The sequence below is a fragment of the Mizuhopecten yessoensis genome, unplaced genomic scaffold (assembly GCF_002113885.1).
Source record: "Mizuhopecten yessoensis strain PY_sf001 unplaced genomic scaffold, ASM211388v2 scaffold8071, whole genome shotgun sequence".
Classification (NCBI taxonomy): Eukaryota; Metazoa; Mollusca; class Bivalvia; order Pectinida; family Pectinidae; genus Mizuhopecten; species Mizuhopecten yessoensis.
Window position 1 is genome coordinate 1,450,654 of NW_018407364.1, and position 20,158 is coordinate 1,470,811.

The 20,158-nt window shown below is 35.3% G+C and overlaps 2 protein-coding genes across 3 annotated transcripts; both read right to left on the reverse strand.

Annotated features, from left to right (window-relative positions):
• Positions 1–735: 735 nt before the first annotated feature.
• On the reverse strand, positions 736–8,049 carry LOC110454861 (deoxycytidylate deaminase-like). The gene is made up of 5 exons (XM_021504610.1): positions 7,772–8,049; positions 3,764–3,879; positions 2,807–2,942; positions 2,174–2,387; positions 736–891 (listed from the first exon to the last, which is right to left on the reverse strand). Exons 1-5 carry the CDS (start codon positions 7,803–7,805, stop codon positions 834–836), a joined length of 558 nt encoding a protein of 185 aa, XP_021360285.1. The 5' UTR covers positions 7,806–8,049; the 3' UTR covers positions 736–833.
• A 5,308-nt stretch (positions 8,050–13,357) lies between these two features.
• Positions 13,358–19,794, reverse strand: LOC110454849 (deoxycytidylate deaminase-like). 2 transcript variants are annotated; one of them, XM_021504596.1, is made up of 5 exons: positions 19,669–19,794; positions 18,631–18,730; positions 17,943–18,078; positions 15,642–15,855; positions 13,358–14,491 (listed from the first exon to the last, which is right to left on the reverse strand). In XM_021504596.1, exons 1-5 carry the CDS (start codon positions 19,734–19,736, stop codon positions 14,353–14,355), a joined length of 657 nt encoding a protein of 218 aa, XP_021360271.1. In that variant the 5' UTR covers positions 19,737–19,794; the 3' UTR covers positions 13,358–14,352. The 2 variants fall into 2 exon arrangements, with proteins under 2 accessions (XP_021360271.1, XP_021360272.1); XM_021504597.1 differs by lacking the exon at positions 19,669–19,794 and adding an exon at positions 19,565–19,642.
• Positions 19,795–20,158: the final 364 nt, after the last annotated feature.

Genomic DNA, 20,158 nt, shown 5'->3' on the forward strand with positions numbered 1-20,158 from the left:
GTTCAAATGAATGACCTTGACCAACTTTCAAAGGTCAAAGGGGTCAAATGTCATAAAATCTTCAAACGACTTCTTCTCAATAACCAAAAGGCCCAGGGTACTGATATTGGGCCTGTAGCATGCTGGGATGAAGGGCTACCAAGTTTGTTTAAATGAATGACATTGACCCACTTTCAAGGTCACTGGGGTCAGATGTCTTAAAATCTTCAAACAACTTCTTCTCAATAACCAAAAGGCCCAGGGTACTGATATTGGGCCTGTAGCATGCTGGGATGAAGGACTATCAAGTTTGTTCAACTGAATGACCTTGACCAACTTTCAAGGTCACAGGGGTCAAATGTCGTAAAATCTTCAAGCGACTTCTTTTCAATAAGCAAAAGGGCCAGGGTACTGAAATTGGGCCTGTAGCATGCTGGGATGAAGGATTACCAAGTTAGTTCAAATGAATGACCTTGATCCACTTTCAACCTAATGTCCTTGTTCGACAATCAAGGTCAGAGGCGTCATATGTTTAAATCTTTTAATAGGTTCTTATGAAATCTTAAGATTACAAGTGTTAGATTAATAACAGGTGAGCGATGCAGGCCCTTTGGGCCTCTTGTTCTTAAACTCAGCGAATGAACATGCATTGGTTGCGAGGATCTGTTTTGGTTAGGCGAGTGATAATCTAACAATGGCAAAACTGTTCATGTATACCGGACTGAAAAAATTAGTGAATAAAACAAATATTTTGTAAAAGAAAAAATAATAATTTATTCAAATTAAGTACATGTAATTTTTAAATAAAATATAATAAGATATAAATGTTAGGTCAATCTAGTTGACTATTTGAGTCATAGCTTGCACTTCAGTCGGCCTAACACCAGCGGCGTTCCATGCTGTTGGTATTTCCTGGGGAGTAAAGAATGACATACGATCATTACCACATACTTTTCTACCACAGCCCTTATATGTTACACAATTCCCCGGACATATTGGATAAAACTGCTAGGAGTTGGTAAACATTTTTGATTACCCACTAGTGGGTAACACCGTGGACGTTATTTTGTTGGTCAGTACTCTAATCATGACGTCAAATAGCAATGCTTTGCGACGTCATTTACCATTGTGACGTCATAGTTCATGGCAACCGTTTTCCCGATAGGAACACAAGCATTATATATTCCAAAGAGACACATGCAGTTGTTTAGATATAGATATGATACCTAATGTTGTGGGAGGAAAAGGACTCCAAACTCGTGATGGCTGATTATCATGTTTATCATACTCTTGTCAGTTTAGGTAAACCTCGTGTCTTTATACAATTTATGTAACTCGAGGAAGATAAGCATAATAACCAACAATCACTCGTTAGGGAACGTCTATATTTCTATTATAATTACAAAGATGTGTTTTATTTTACAACAAGCAAAATACACGTTATCAAAACTTATTCTCAAATTCTTTTTTTACATCGAATCCCTAATACCGGAAATAATTTACCGTAGGTAGAGGTTCCCACCACTTTTCTACTGTTTATAGTCATTGAGAAGTTATAACGTATTTTATTTTCTCTATGTCTATACAAAGACGGTTGAAACTTTTCTCAGTAATGTTGCAGAAAATAACTGAAATAACAGTATCATGTTAGGTAGCATAGTGAACACATCTGAGTGTTTTGCAATCAAGATAACCCGGTGGTCGAATTTCTGTGGCTGGTGAAGGTGTATGCGTGAAGTAGGAAATAACCATATTCAATGGTGACTCAATGCCTCAGTGAAATATACATCTATTATTATTACTTGTTTCCCTACAGAAAGGGCAATGTATGCATAATGCAGTAAGTCATGATAGTTAAAATATGGGAAAAGTTTGGAATTCCACATCAAATATTTTCACATGTTTCTTCGTTTCACGTAATATCATGGGGAATTATTTTGTGTTTTGACATTAATTTACACTTACACCTAGCAGCCTCAACTGAAATGGCACTGCGGACGTGTGAAACGTAGATGTTCTGACCATGATCTGAAAATTTCACGAGGAACAAAGTTTCACGAATTTCGAAGCATTCGCGATATTAGCGAAAACATAACCTTCGTAAATATTAACAGCTATACAATAGTATGGTTTCTTCATGCAGAAAAAAGGTGAGTCTAGGGCTCAACATTCTACACTGAAATTCATGTAATACCTTATGTGGATGTTTGCCTTTTTCAGCATCACTTGCGATGCCTTTGCCTCAGCTTTGTGGATATTTTTGTCGTCGTAATAAACCACAGACTTTATTCCGGACTGTATAATAATCTTTGTACACTCGTTGCAAGGAAACAGACTCACAAATATCGTGCATCCTTCGATATTCGATGAAATTTTGTTCATTATGGCGTTCATCTCGGCATGACATACTAGGAATCAATACAACGCCATGCATCAGCCATACAGGTGTGGATCATTTAAACTATTAAGGTTACTGAAAACTGACATGTATATTGTGGAAAAGAGGGTTAGGCTTATTTAAAAATATATTCACTCAGCGAGTAATTTTATTGAGTGTAATATAGCAAAATATGTAATAACGCCCGCTCCCGCTGGGGACAACAAGCATTGATCGACGTAGTTACTGTTCAGATATGTACTAGTAATGATATCGGTTTTCTAAATCGATGTCATGATAACTTCTCTTCAATTGTATCTATATAGAGAGGAACTTACTTAAACAAATATCAAATAATTGTTCTAAGAAATATTTGAGGTTTTTTTCAGTTATTTTTTCTTTCAAACATTCTTAATTATGATCATTAGAGTTGAACAAATTCCTACTTACCATAAAACTTTTTTGTTTCCAGAATATTTGTTGAACTTTTGCCCCACGGTAGATCATCATCACTACATCCGTTAGGCATGCCGTTGTAACCGACGCCTACAATACGATTATCTTTGTTCACGATACAAGCTCCTACCTGTAATAAAAATGAATTCTTTTGTTTGTGTTTTACAGGTATGGTCGTTTTAGGTTTTGGTGATGGAGGAAACCGGTGTACACGGAGAAACACCACCAACCTGCGGACAGTACCTGGCGACTGCCCCACGTAGGCCTCAAACCCGCGACCCAGTGGTGGACAGCTACTTTACTAAACTGTACACTGCTATGTTTGACATCGCCCTTTCACAATGAGATTGTTGTTTGACCTACTTAAAAGTATAATAATTAATGTGTAACAATAGGCCAAGAGAGATTTCTGATTATTGCTGTCACAATTTCTTCTGATCAAGTATCTTGAAGCTAAAGGTGAGTTATATGCCTGGCAGCAATCGTGTACAGTCAAATCTGTATAAATCTAACTTCGAAGATTCCAATTTCTCGATGTGTCGAACCTACGACAAAGTCCAGATATACATTCGTCCTTATTTCCAATGTTTACTTGTATGACTGGGTGTTGTTATTTGTCCATATTTCAAATGTTTACCTGTATGATCGGGTCTTTTTAAGGGTCCGTATTTCCAATGTGTACCTGTGTGATCGGGTCTTTTTAGGGTCCGTATTTCCAATGTTTACCTGCGCAACCGGGTCTTGTTATGGGTCTGTATTTTCAATATTTACCTGTGTGATCAGATTTTGTTATGGGTCCGTATTTTCAAGGTTTACCTGTGTGATCGGGTCTTGATATTGGCCCTTATTTCCAATGATTACCTGTGCGGTCGGGTCTTGATATGGGCCCTTATTTCCAATGATTACCTGTGTGGTCGGGTCTTGAGATGGGCCCTTATTTCCAATAATTACCTGTGTGACAGGGTCTTTGCTCCTTTGAGCCGACACGAGGGCTATTGCCATAAAATATTCATCCCAGTTGATGTACCAGCCCCTCTTATCGGATAGCTTATGATGTGGAGAGTCATCTGAAACACAGCAGGGTTGAATTGTTATTATCAAAATAGCCAGCAAAAATACACTAGTACAAAATAGTTAACACATTAGGGTTAATTCAGAGAGCAAAATGACACGATTTAAGAAAATAGATAAGATCCAGGGAGACAATAAAAGAGGCAGAGCTGCCTTCATGAATCTTTTATCTTTAATCGTATGCCGACAAAATATGCCGGTTTGTTGTTTGTTATTTTCATAACTGACTTTATTTAACAAATATTTGGGTTTGTGAGGTTAGAAATAATAATATCCCACTTTAAACAAGAAACGCGATCTTTACAGATATTTTCGTGATACCCTCATACTATTTGTAATATTACTTAAGGTAATAGGATTGTGTTGCCATTTCTCAGTAGAATTTCTTCAAATTTTGTAGTTATATTGCTTTGAAGTAAAGAACATTTTCTGCCACAAAAAAATATAGGTTGTCAGAATTTTAAGGATTTTAAATGGAAATTTATGTAAAAAAGGAGTGAATTTAAAAAAATTACAAAATAAAACACACAATGTTTTGCAAAAACATGTGAATAAAAATGATACTGACATAGATTAGTATTGCATTAATGTATATCAATTTCATAAATGCTGAAATTGTGTAAAATTAATTATCTATAACCGATTAAAAATTGACATTTTATAATAAAACCATATACACATAGTAATTGTATGTAAGAGTTATCGTTCTTGCAAAACTTCACAGTAGTGAAATAGGTAGCCGGTCTCCTGAAGTACAGAACAATGGACACATGTGACTCATTAACTAAAAAACAACTGGTTTGCTGTAAAATACTTTAATATTGAAAGAACACACTGTTCTGTCAATAATAAACATACAATATTCATCAGTTTAAAATTACACATTAGAATATGCGGAAATTGTGATACTACATTGGATTTTCAACAAGGGATGCACTTCCTATTTCCGTTTAGCAATACACTCCTGTGACCTTAAAGAGCATATACAGTAGAGAAAATATATAGATGTTTTACCAGAGCCTCCACATAGATAATCAAACCACATCGTACATAAACAAAATAAACCACAAACAAAGAAAACACCACATAACCATATCCGTTCATTTAGGATTGATCAGAGGTATTAAGGTTTAAAACTATGGGTCGTTCTCTGATTTTGTTGTTCACACACATTCCCGAATCGTTCATATCTTGGTGCATAAAATTGATATATTCTACAAACTCAGAATGCACGATTACACTATTCATCAGGTGGGTCTCAATGCGTTGAATCGTTGCGTTCATGCTTTTCTATTAAGTGTATTTATCTTGTTCACTGGATTTTACACTTATGTAAATTCTTCTGGGAACCATAAACTGCTGGACTGTAAATTGTTGGCAAAACCTAAATGGTCATGTCAATGTAAATGACGTTACAATACGGAGTGACGTCAAATACGTAGTTAAAATGAAAGGGCCTATTGCTTAATTCTTTATTTAGAATTACTAATGAATCCTAATTAGACATTTGGTACAGTTAAACCCTACACTGCACCTCATAACCATATCGTTCAATTACCGGTAGGATTCACCAGCGGTACTAAAATTCAAACTTATATTTTTTTTTTAGATATTACAAATTTACAACATGTAGATTCACAGATATATTATGTTTTAGCTTATACTTCGTGTTACCCGTTTGAGAAAACAATTTCGCAAGCAACTATTTAAAAGTTAGCTTGTCGATGCAGACCACCAAACAATGAAAACATTCTACCGGCCATATGGTATTTTTGTCCATTATGACTCGTCCGTGGTACTAAAGATCAAAACAATGAAAATCAATGTCAAACGTGGGGTTCAAAACTCATGCAGAAATAAAACTGAAGGCGAAAAGTACCTCTTGTTAAACCCTTTTATAACATTTCAAGATTACAACATACGATTTACAAGCAGGGTATTCAACAGAGTCAACACACAATCAAGAACAAAAGAGCCGCATATCGGAGCATTATAGGACGGGATATATAATTGTAAATGAATTAAGATGGAAAGACCAACACGTGCCACAGGCGGCAATAAGGATGCTGTGTTATTTTTGAAAAAAATAACAATTCTTAATTTTTGACTATTTAATACCGTACATTTCCCTAAACATTTTCTAACTTCTTCTTTTTCCTATTTAGGAATTTGGACTTTTCCAATGCCGGTATAAATGTCGTTTTCTGAAACCCAGTAAATCATTGAAACATAACCGCCCTATATAATGTCATATCAGTAAGAATCACTAACTATTCCCTATAACAGAAATGAACACAATAAGCTCAAGATACTAAATACTAAATACTAAATCACATGTCTAATAGTTATTCATTTCGGTTATAAGGTTTAGCAAAAATATTTATTTTGGCTTTCTCCAAAGATTTGTTTATAAATGGGTTTTTTCTTCATTTGTATTCCCAATGACTATTTTACGTTACAAGGTGGTTGACTAGGCGGATTAACGGATCCCATGTCTACCGTTACTTAGTACAGGAAATCATAGTTAAAGAATAAATTATGTAAATTATTTACCAAAAAAAATGTAAATTAGTAACGTTTTTAAGGGTTGTATAGGCATCTTTTTACATTGTCTATATTTCTACATATTTTTCGAAACACTGAAAACTTTTAGCATGGATTTGTACGTGGTTGGGCAGTGCTATAATTGTAGAATGCTAGCTGTGAGCGCCGACATGGCAGCACCGGCTGTATGCTCCCCAGGGAGCTGAGAAAGATATTGGCTGGTTGCAAAGGCCCTATAACCACGGATAATAATTTGTGACCGCTTTGAGACGACCTACAAACTAGGTTGTGATAAAGCGGTATATAAGAACCTCGAATTATTATTATTATTATTAATTTTAATATGTGCTTTTTAACAGCGTATTTCTGGTGACTACTTTACATTGCATAGTTTGTTCACCTGACAAATGCATGAAACACATGTTTTATCAAACTATAATTTTGATTATTAAAAAGTATTTCATATCCAGTTCAACGAATTACGCGTGTTACAGTGGGAGTACGCATGCATTCCTTATTGATCAAATGTAAAGCATCTTTTAAACAATGTGCCTAGCAGATTATATTTGTTAGAAAAAAATTGCGTTTGTGAATATGCTACATCAATTTTGGTAATACGAATCTAGTATGAAATTAATATACGAAGAAATTTAAATTGGCGAATGAGTCTCCCCCGGCAGTAATGCGAAATAGAAAAGCTTATATATGTGCACGCAGGTAAAACGTTCAAAAGATAACTGGCGTATGGTCATGCCTGAATAAAGACCCATACCTGTCGCCACATATATAACCACAATAGGTCAGACGCGAGGTTTGTAACAAACAACCTCAATCAGTATTCACAGACATGTGTGTGAACAATTTGCATATGTTCTATATCGATGGATTGGTATTGAGTACTTTTGGATATCACTGTTATCTCAAGATGTTAGTATAATGCAAGAATGACTGTTGGTCATTATCGATTGGTGTACCAGCTTGCATTTGTCAGTACTTCCGGTTTATTTCTGGTACACCAAACCATACAACAAAACCATAACCCAGCCGTTAACATGTTTATAAATGTATTCAGAGGTACAGCGGCGGACCAAGGGGTCTATCGAGATAGGAGTGACTGTTCTACATTGGCAAAATGGGGTAAATACATGGTTAGTACAGACAATTCCAAGGACATTTGGGTTCCTCTGCATCACAAAAACACTTCTTTATCCACCGCTGCGGTACCATAACTTATAAAAAAAACGTTGATTTTGGGAGAGACTACAAATATGCAGTAGCATTACCTTACATAAATTGGTCTTACATGCTTTAGTAAGAATTTAACCATGTGTTATCATACCCTACCTGTTTTAGTCCCGTTAAAAGCGCGGGTATCCATTGTTAGACGTCAACACTGCATTATAACTCCTTCAGATGTCATATACCGAAGTTATAAACAGATAAAACGTGTAGTAAATAACACGTTACAACTGAAAGCATGTCCACAGACACTGCAATGTACGCGTGTACACATACCACTCACTACACACAAAGAACATAAGCCAACGCACAAACAAATCAAAGCCTGGTTAGCTTAGTTTTAACAACGGAATGTGAATTCCCATCATGTCTGTTTTAGATTTTTTTAGATTTTTTTTTAGGAAATGAATACTAAATCAAACACAATCAGACAGTCATAAAAACAACACAATTCTCACTGTTATAAACACGGGATATTGATTGATAACTGGTGAGTTAAGCGGCTTAGTGAGTTAACTACAGCAACAAGGAAGCACGCTCGATGTGCTAAAAAACACTATGGATAAAAATAACTTACAGTAAAATGTATTGGTTTATCGTCACAAACCAAAGAGTTTTTACCTATGTATGTCTCTTTGTAGGATACGAATTACTAAAAATAGAAGAAAGTAATTGCAGCAGAGTAGGCAATCAAAGGCTTTCGAATGTTTTAAGCATGTGTGACTGTCCTGTGTTTACATAAAAAACCAACAACATGAAGACAGGGTTACCAGGCTTTCGCCAATGTTTCCTGTGTCATATGCTTTCTACGTATTTCTATATATATATATATACATACATGTACATATAAAGTCAAATAAAAAGGCATATATAAAACACATAAAAGAACATGTCAACAAATCTTATTTCCGTGACATTTATAAAGTCAAACTGAATTACAGTTTAATTTCCGATAAAGCAATCATAAATTTGTGTAAACACATGTATGGGCATCAATGTTAAGAAGATATCATATATGGGGACAATTTTCAAAAATGATAGTTGATTAATAGATCTTCATTAGTAATGTTTATACAACATTAAGCTATCATATTGTAATTGGTTAATTAATACCTGCTTAAGTCATTTAAACTTTCAAAGTTATTTTTATAGTATCAAAAACTAGGTCACATTAACCTTATGAGAATAGATTAAATGTTTGACGTCACTTGTTCAATTTCGCATTTCCACCATCTGCAGTCAAAAACGAGGTCACTGTTACTATAAATAGAGTTTGATAGAATTTGCTCTACAAACTTCATGTTTCCGATCGTCAGGAAACTTCACAAACCTTTGAAAACACTACCTCTTACACTAGTTTGCGTTTTGAGCTTTTGCGGTCAAAAAGCTCGAATTTCTTTTAAGTACGTATTCGTATCATCTGCTATGCTTTGTTGTATCATGAATAGTCAAACATATAGTGGTGTCATGACTACGTCTGCAGGCCTCTGTGTCATTATAAAGATAATAAATTAAATTACTTGCATGCTTTCTTAGCTGACAGGTTATTGTTATATTTGTATATCTATAGTGTTTAATAGTGTGAGTAGTTCGTCAAGTTCTTCCTGTCGTCGGAAGTTAAAATATTAAAAGAAAGTATGTTAGGTTAGTTTCTTCACAATTTCAAAAGAAAGTGCAATGGTTGGATTGATGATGCTCAATCAATTGTTTCTTAAACAGAATCATGTTCAGGAGTTTACATTGTGTATTTTGGAGTCAATTGATTACGGGTCAATTATAATGCTATGTGATTGTTTGAAATTTAAAAGGCCGTATAAAGAAACATCTGTTCCATGTGATTGATATCGTCGCTATTGCAAAGAATTCATTGTGGCCACGTTGTATGTGATCGACTTTTTAAATCTTTTTATTTACACGATGGGTGTGCTATTGTGATATTGTACATCATATTTACGGACAATGTCACCATATAGTCATAACAATGTATGATGTAATAATCATGTCATTATACGTATCATATCCCCGAAGTCTCGCTTTACATCAGTTGGTATTTACGAAGACTGTATAGTATTCGTTTCTATTGCCTTGTGACAAGTATATTATATGACGTTTTGGAGAAGGTGCTAATTTTTTTATCGTCTCGAGTATCATATCATTTCAACCGGGTTTTTTTTCTTCTTTTTTTTCTATTCAATAGAAAATGTTGATATTTAATGACTCTAAGAATATTTTCTGTATTTTAAAAAAAAAACATTTTCTAGAGGAGTAAAGGGTTCCAAGAAACTCCACCTCATCAATCGCGTGATGTAAAAGATTTTCATAAAGTGGAGGTGACTTTCGTATATTTTCGAATTCATTTACTGACTTATTAATATCTTGCGTATTTTTAGCTTCTCCTTTAACAGTTCATAGCTCCCTTTTTACCCCTTCTATATGTTTCCAGCTACTTGCACAGTTGTTCACATCACAAGGACCTAATAATATGTAACAGCTATATTTGGAACTAAACTGGAGTGTCAAGAGTAATATTACAGGTTTTAGGGGCTTAGAACAACTTTAGGTAAAAATACCACCCTCAATGATGGTATATATATGTATGGACGAAAAGGGAGGAAAACTCACCATGCTGAAAAGTCGGCTCCATCTAGCTTTCGCGCATCAAAAATCCTTTGCTAGTGGTCGTGCGAAAAGATGCTTGGTATCTTTGGAAAGATGGATACATTTTTCTGTTAGTAACCTCCTATATGCACGGAAATTGCGCAGGTATGATTTTCACCTGGGTATCAATAGCAGCAGGGACAGAATTCTCAGTTACCCTCGTTCGTTCATTGAATACATCTTAGGAATATTCTATGCAAGAAATTTACATTAACCGCGGTTAGAAGTTAAATATAGCATTTTTTACATTAATATTTCCACTTATCATCATATAAAGTGGCCGAATGTCTATTTTATCCCAGTAATCTGCGTTTAATGTCGTTTGAATTGTTGCTTCGATCAAGATCAGCTCATTCTATAAATTTCACGGTAATTAATAATACTTATCATTACGTAAGTTCCTGTTCTTTTATAAAGTCTGTGAATGTTACGAAAATGATAGCTAACTGAAATTTCCTTATCAGGTTTTGTATGAGAAAAAAAATGTTTCGCCATTTTCGCCTCTATGACTTTAGTTTGTTGGCGGGGCATCTACACGGGCAAACTTTCTTGATCTCAATTTGACCTGAATCAATCACCATGATAGCAAAAAGTCGACTTCAAGAATTTTTCATGTCAAATTCAGGTTAAGTTTTGACATAAAACTATTTTTTTTCATCAGGTAAAATTGACATGATTTTGACCTTAAATATTGCTGTGTAACATCAATATAGGAAATTGCAAGATAACGTCCTATCCGACACATCTATATAGCTTCTTTATTTCTCAATCTCCACCCCCCCACCCCCACCCCCACCCCCTCCCCTCANCTGGACTTAATGGAAAAAACATTTTCACTTACGTGTAAATCTTTTTCACTTAGGTAGTTTTGGTAGTTTATCCTAAAACAGCCGACCTGTGTAAAAAAAGGTTTGCGCTAAAATGAAAATAAAACTGGACTTAATGGCAAAATTGTTTCACTTACATGTACATCTTTTGCACTTATGTACAAAAAGCACATAACGTCATAAACGTTTTTGCCATTATGTGTTTTTTTTTGTACTTCAGTGCAAAAACGACTTTTTTCTCTTATGTTGTACAAGCATTACAAGACCGGTATTATGATTTGCAATTAGACGAGGAAAAACAGAAATGAATACAGTTCATTCAGCATAACTTAATTGAGTTTTTGAGAATTAAAGGTCAACTTGAGCGTATAAACATGTGATATTTATATTAATTAGCCCGAATACGAATAAGCTCCGAAAGTGTGACGTCAAATGTGATGTACCTGGTTCAATGCTTAAAGAAAGGTTACAAGACGTGATTTTTGTTTTGTTTGTTTATTAAAACTACTGTAAGATGCAATTACTTTGATGTCTCTGAAACATAGTTGAAGAGGCGTTAATGGGTTGCTTATGTCTGACATTCCACATATTGGGCAAGAGCACACTTCAATGGGCATGCATTTTTACGACTGGGCCGCCAGAGACAACAACAGCTCTTTCTGGAGAAACTTCCCATTCTTTGCCTATTAAAATGCAGCCATTGTACAATCATCATCCATTTAAAAACTTCACTAAAGGATACTGGTGTATGATTGGGCTACACCAAGTTTGAACTTTGTATGGTAATTCATTCTAATGTTATTATCGAGAAAAACACAATGAAGCAAAATTCGTTTTAGCAACAGTGATCTTGACCTCTGGCAAACCACATCCAAAATCAAAAGGAGTCTCTGCAAGCCCTAGGGCAACCCACACACCGATTTCGAAGTTTTCATGATCATTTGTTCCAAATACAAATTTTACTTTTAGCAATGGTGATCTTGACCCCCCGACAGACCAAGCAAAAAAAATAATAATGTTTTTCGCATCCACTAGGGCAACCCACCAACAAAGTTTGAACTGTGCATGATCAATCATTTGCAAGGCATCATCCACACAACCACAATGACTGGGGGGTTTTGACAGCTATTTTGGGAAAGGGTCCCTGAGCAGGAATTTGGGAAAATATCATCGGCATTTGGCAAAAGTTGGGAAATTTCATCAGTTTTCCCACATGTTTGGAAAAAATTAAACCTGCAATTTGATTAGCAAAAGGTTTTCAATAAACAAACAAAACAATTTTCTGTGTTTTGTTTATCCAATTTCAAATTTCCCCTATTTATGTATTTTGAATGCTCTTCCATTGACGATAATACTTTGAACGTTGGACATATTACGACTGGTAACTTGTATAAACATGCTTTTAAATCAAATTGGGAAAATAAAGACTGAAATTAGAAAAATGCAAGGTATTTTCAGGATAAAAAACTAGCCCGTAACCAGAATCGTAGACTTATTCCCCAAATTGTGTTAAAGAACAATAGGAATAGCTCTTTCAAGACTTTTTTTTAAACAAAATGTTATAACTCCATAAATAGGGTTTTATCCACATCCTCTCGATGAAGGTGTTGTATGTATCAAGTACCATTCAAATATACGGTGTACTTTTGGAGAAATAAGGTTAACATAGTTTTAAAACAAAGGTGCTCAACTCTATAATAAGGGGAGGTAACACCAGTTTACACACTTTACAAACATCCCCTCGGTATAAGGATTAAGTGTACCATCGGTTATTCAAATTAGTGTAGTACTTTGGGAGGAGTGGTGCAACACTGTTTTCTTTTTACATTAAGGCACATACCAATTATGAAAATTGGCCAGATTAGAATATTAATTGCACCAGTTCGGAGGGAGTAGTTTACATCAGTGTGCTTTCATGAAATTCTGCTGAAAACTAGGAGTAGCACAGACGAGAATGCGTCTACAGACGGACAGACCAATTCCAGTATAACACACACATCCCTAACTTCGCTGTGGGGGTTATAAAAATGATCAGGGCATGGTTAACATGGTTCATTAACTTTTCAGAAGAAAGCACTTTCACGTCACTTGTTTGCAATTTAAGAAAATAAAGTTTCAAGATTTTAATAAAGATTTTCCTTTTTTATTGAACCGTTGCTGGTAAATAGAGTAAAATATGATTCCCAACAGTTTAAAAAATACTGGATTAAGTTCTTATGATAATTTTATTGTCAACATACAACAACATACAACTCTGAATCAGTTCTCCATAGAAAAGAATACATATTAATTTAATTGTCTCTAGTACATATATTTCGGCACTTTACAAGGAATATTGATTAAATTCTAGCACTTCTCCAGGATCAACCTGTTTTCCAGTACTTTTCAAGCACTGACCTCATTTTTAGCACATAGTTACCTTGTACATGTATTAAGAATGGCAATATCCATGAAGAGTAGACACTCTAAACGTGTAGAAAAAACATACAATGAACACATGAAGCTAGTCCTAACCAGTCCATAACTTAACACTTTCGCCACAGTAGACCATAATGGACTCATCCAGATCAATGTAGGCTAGAATTCTTGACCAACAGTGAAACTTGACTTAGTAACCTCAAGAGAACTGGATAGTTTCGTTACATACCATAGTTTGTCTTTAACGTATGGTTTTGAAACAAATTAGTACTTTATTTTAGTACTTTAATATATCACATTCCTTTATCAAAATATTATCATTTGAAATCCATTTTATGCAAATAACAGCTATTAAGCTGTGATACTCACATATCATTGAGCTAATAAAGTATGCTAAGAGCTACTTCTAAGCTGATGAGCTACATATTATCTCTGGAAGTTTGAAGCAAGGTTATCACACCTACGCTTATATATTTTGCCTTGCCTAAATCTTTCTTTTTTTGTATTATTTTTTAAGGAAGCAATGTTAAAGTTCACATCACTCTCATAGATAAACCTAATAAAAATATTTAAAATATGATTTATTTTCAAGCTACCTGCTTAAATCTTTTTCAACAGACTTGTGACAGGAACCAATATGTTTGTTTGGCCTTAGTTAAAACTTCACAACCTGTACATATCTCTTAAAATAACAATTTTAGTCAGGACCCATACAGCATAATTGATATTTGTACATCACAACAAATCCTTATCGTCACACTGTGTTTTCCTTCCCAATGACTATCACTTTGCGTCTACTTCAGATGTCACCTGCCCGTCTTGAACAACCTTGGGTTCTTCGATGGATGTGTCGATCCCATTGTTCATTTTGTCAATCAAGGTGAAGTCTATAACAATCTGACTTTGCTTTGGTCTATATTGTCTGAAAAATATGAAAGTAAAGACTCAAAAGGTGAGATTTCTTGTCACATTTAATTCTGGATCAATGTGCTGTTTTCTTAAATAAAATCTTGATGCATTATCGATATTTCAGACAATTGGATGCATTATAGAATAGATAGTTGTTATTAAATAAGTCACACATTTCCTATACAAAAATATTTGATGAGCAACAACTCCATACTGCTATTAATATTATCAATTCAAAAGTACTAAAGCAAGATAACAAAGGTCAAGGTTAAAGGTCAAGATATATAAAAATGTCATGCAATAGAAAGTTAGTACCCTTTTTTGAAATAGGGGAAAATATGTGCTGTAGGTGCATGACCTGTTCAGCAAGGGCTGCAGGCAAGAGCCAGGGGAGAGTGCCAGTGTGGGGGGGTGGGGGGGTGAATTGACTACCAGATATGCATTAGAATAAAGCATTTGTGAGACTGTTATGATATTGTATAATGTAAACAGCGATAGCTGTAAACAGTGTCGTAAAATATTAGCAGTGACAATTAACATTAACACAGGGAAAATGCCTCAATAGTGGAACAGACAGAAAATAGCGAGCCATTCTGATTGATATGTCTCGCCTGTGCCCCGCTTTGACCATCAATGCAAACATCAGAGAAACTAACTTAAATGCAAAAACTTAATATTGATGGAGATGCTGACAGAGTCAATGGACCATGAAAGGTAGGCCGCATCCAGCATTTGATTCATGGGTTGAGATGTACTACTACCTAGGATGCATCTATGGTCCAAGTTTGGTTGGTCTAGCACTTGTTCTTTCAGAGAAACAAACTTAAACTCAAAAACTTAATATTGACGCCGCCGCCACCACCGGAAAAGCAACACCTTAGTCTTGCTTCCACTTCGTGGCGCGTGAACCCCCCCCCCCCCGCCCCCCCAAAAAAGAACAAATATTCATGTGGTAGTATTTAAGTTACAAGTGGGGGGTTTGTAACTGAAATAGGGGACAACAAAGCTGAAATAGGGAAAAATAATACCAAAATAGGAGAGACCCATATTGGGTCATACATTAATACATTTTTGGCAGTGGAACAGGGATCCAACTGCAATCTTTTTCTGCAAAGAAACAACAACAATATAAGAAACCAGCTGTATTCTCTGTAGTTTCTTACCTGTGTTTGATTCCAGCCATGTCTAGCATCCTCCGAGAAGCCACAAACTCTACTTTATGGTGATATTTGTCCGAGTAGTACACCACCTCCTTTATCCGAGACTGAATGAGAACTTTGGCACACTCATTACAAGGGAACAGAGCCACATAAACTGTACAGTCCTTGACGTCAGTGGAGTTCTTGTTCAGCACCGCATTCAACTCTGCATGGCACACTATATTAAGACAAATGTATCATAGGAGTAAATGTACTTGTATTAGTTTTAGGAGTATATTGTTCACTACTAAACCACTTTTTCCGAGACCCCACAAACCATAAAATCTTAAAACTGATTTAATATAAGGAATATTGGGCAGATTTGGTTTTAACCACACCACCCATAATATATTGATACAGTTGACTCCCGCATAAAATTAATTATTGAACAGCCCTAAATGAAATAATGTTTAAGAAAATGAATTATTTGTATGTGTGTTTAACATCTTTGCAACAGCGAAGGTCATGTGAAGACAAATGTATAGGGAGACACTGCTGCACAGAAGGGAAGCAAGAAAAGAGAAAGCTCCAAGTGCTGCAATGGGGGAAACAATTTAATTTTAGTTTCTTTAATATCCCCTTTAAGCAAATAGACACAGAAGAAATCCTCCCCCATTGTGTTGGGGAACAATGTGTTGCAACATCATGCAGTGGAAAAAAAGAAGGTCTATTCTTTCTTCAAACCTGAAGAAAAAGAAAATTTACTAGAAAAGTCTATAAAAAAATTGTACTAAAGAAAGTCCCCCTTGGCCTTGTTTGTTAGTTTGTTTGTATATTACATCTGATTAACAGCTATGGTCATGTTAGAATGTGTCGAGTTATGGTGGTGGAGGAAAACCAAAGTGCCCGGCGAAACCCACAAACCGGCGGCCAGCACCTGGAGGAATGCAATGCCTCAACATCGGTCATATTTGTTTACAGCAGTGTGTGGAAAACTACAGTAAGTAGGACAGAGGAATCCATTTACTTCGGGGAAGAGCGCAGAAAGCCAAATTTTAGCAAGCAGGACTTTGTTAGAATGTATATCAGAATATTTTTATTTAGTTTATTCATACAATCACGGATATATACAGGCCTTTTTAATCAAATGACCCAATATGGGTCAATTCCCCTCTCCAACTTTGGCATTATTTTCCCCTATTTCAGCTTTATTTTCCCTTTTATTCCAGTTAGCAATACCCCACTTTAACTAAAACACTCCACATGAAAATCTGCTCTGGGTTTTTGGTTTATTTTCTGTCCGTTCAACGACAAAGTGATTTATTTCATTTTCCATGTGTTCATGTTGTCATTGTCTATATTTTCCGACACATTACACAATATCATACATTTTATTCCAAAGCATGGTGGTCAATTTAAAGTGTTTATAATGAATGAGTTTCCATATACCTGTGGTAAGAAGATAGATGTCACTAGTGTAGAATATACAGTTCTATATTAATCTAAGCTGGATCCCCTTGACACCTGCGTTACCTAACAAATGTGTCTAAAATCTGTTAAGAAATGTCTGTAGAGAGTCTTGATGATGAATCTTGAGGTGATGTTCATGTAATTGGAGACTGAGGTTGGGTGGGACTGGACACATTGTTGTGGGTACAACCCCCCCCCCCAAAAAAAATGAGGAGGGCAGATTTGGGAAAACATCTTTAAGAGACCAATTAAGGTAATAGGATTGTGTCACCATTTCTCAGTAGAATTTCTTCAAATTTTGTAGTTATATTGCTTTAAAGTAATAATGTCAATAAAAATGATACTGACATATATCAGTATTGCATTAATGTATATCAATTTAATAAATGCTGAAATTGTGTAAAATTAATTCTCTATACATGATATAAAAATTGACATTTTATAATAAAACCATATACACATAGTAATTGCAGGTAAGAGTTATCGTTCTTGAAAAACTTCACAGTAGTGAAATAGGTAGCCGGTTTCCTGAAGTACAGAAAAATGGACACATGCGACTCATTGATAAAAAAAACCTGAATTAATGCCTGGATTCCTTTGAACGACTTTAATATTGAGAGAACACACTGTTCTGTCAATAATAAACATACAATATTTATCAATTTAATATTAAACATAAGAATTTGCGGAAATTGTGATGCTGTCTCCCTACATTGGTTATTCAACCAGGGATGTACTTCCTGTTTCCGTTTATCAATACACTCCAATGACCTTAAGGCCTCCTGCAATATTAAAGATAATTGACCAATCAAACTTGTAGACCATTCATTTTGAAGAATATTGAATAAGATATACCATAGAGCTGTTTTGTGTCAAGTATGTTCTCAGCAGTCCTGCTCCATGGCATGATGTCATCATTACAGCCCTGTGGCATACCATTGTAGCCTATGCCCACAATTTTGTTATCTGTATTCACAATACAAGCCCCAACCTGAAACAGAAAAGTTGTATATATATATATATTATGTCACTCGACCTGGGACATTTCGCCTATTGATAGTGTATACATGTACACGAATAAGTTATCTTCTTCTTCTATTACAAGGATCAGAACTCCAAGGTTGGAGCACAATTGACCCTAGGAGGTGGCATTTCAAAGAATATTTTTTTGTAATTTTTAGGTATTGTATTAAAACTATGTACATAACAAGGATGCAAAATTAGTAAAAAGACTGGTGGTAATCTTCAAGTGAGTATCTAGCCCCTTTTCCGTTAGGTCAGTATAGTGGGTCATACAGATGACCCAGATGGTGTCCCCACTTGTCTCTGTTCATGTTTTTATACTTTCATACTTTCAATTGCTTCCGTGAGAAAGACATGAAATAGGCAATTTCAGCACATCATTGTACAGGTAAACAATACAAATCGCTCACTCAGTCATAGCTTAACAATGGGACCAGTCAGTCTTGAAATGTTGCAACACATTTATTATGAACATTGTGTATAAAGCAAAACTTTGATATTATAACATCATGATTTGTACCTGCGTTCTTGGGTCTTTACTTCGTTGTGCTGACAGAAAAGCTATGGCCATAAAATACTCTGGCCATTCCAGGTAACCCTCCCTCTTCTTACCTGAAAGTCTAAAGAAGAAAATAAGGAAATTAAACAAAACAAAATCCTGCAACTCTAAAAGAATGTGTGATTGATTGATTTACAGGGGTTTTTTCTATGTAAATTGGGAAAATCCCTTTGCATAGTTGGGAAATTTTATCAACAAACAAAAAATGAAAAAAAGTACCCACATTATTGTTATAAAACACAAAAGTCCAATATTTTAATTTTTGAAAAATGTTTCTCTTGAAGAAAAAGAAGTTTTTCCTTTTTATTTAATTTTCTTAATTTTTGAAAAAAATCATGTATCCCTGTTATTGGGGAATAATCTAGAAATTGGGAAAATTGTGTTCGAGTTCAAAGTCGAGGGAGTTCCCAATCTGCTAAATGCACTAGTACCCTCACTGCATATTTTCCTGTCTTCTCTTATCATTACCACCGAATTAGATTATCTAAGTCCGTACCATATGTGGTAAGGTCCCTCATTTACATGTACCAATCTTTCTTTCTTTGGGTACAATTGCAAAAAGAACCCTGTGACCTACTACAGGATAACTTTGACCAAACACAAGTATCTGCTTCGAAGTAAAGGGGGCCTACATTGAGGCTACTATACGCATATTATACCGAATATAGTCCGAATTATTCGGACTATACTGAATATAACAAATAACGTTATATTACATGTATATATACTATATACCCTCTTTTTCATGCAGATATATATGATCTTAACACTCCAAAGGTGCAAGTACAGCACTAATGTAGGGCTATCTGCGATAATGTAGCTTCTGGCGGCAAGACATTTCGGGCCAGAGGAAGCCGGGTATAATTAATAACTGTCTTAGTGTAGTGCCACTCACAGGTGCTTGCCTGCTGGACACACTAAAATATCACAGAAGTGCCACTGGTGTCCATGTTAGTTCAATCATTTCAAACCAATTACAATCGATGTGGACATTCGTACTTATTTCCTTCACTGTCACCGTGTCCTTTTTCAACTGTAAGCCCAGTGGTCGTCTTATCCGCCGACATCGCTCAAGCAAATCAATTTAGAACTTGGCGAGGAATGTCACATTCACGCCTCTATATGTTGGCGAGTTCTTCAGAAGGGAGGTGATTCTGTAATAATGGCCATTCTCCCAAAGTGTATGGGGTTTCTCTATTGAATATCGTTTAAATATATATATGTGCAAAGAACGGTATTCTGATGCTCTAGTACCCCTACCATTGCCAAAAACTGCAATAGCTAACACATTATAAAGGGGATTTTTTCGGCATTACCCCGGCAGTGCAGTAGGTTGATGAATTAATTATCTCCGAAAAGAAAACCATACTGTTAACAGGGTGAAGGTACCCAAAATGGAACACTTTTGATATATATGACACAGCAATTTTCATTTTGCAAAAAAAATCAATAGTATGTATTCTCAATCAAAATTTAGAGAGTTTTATGC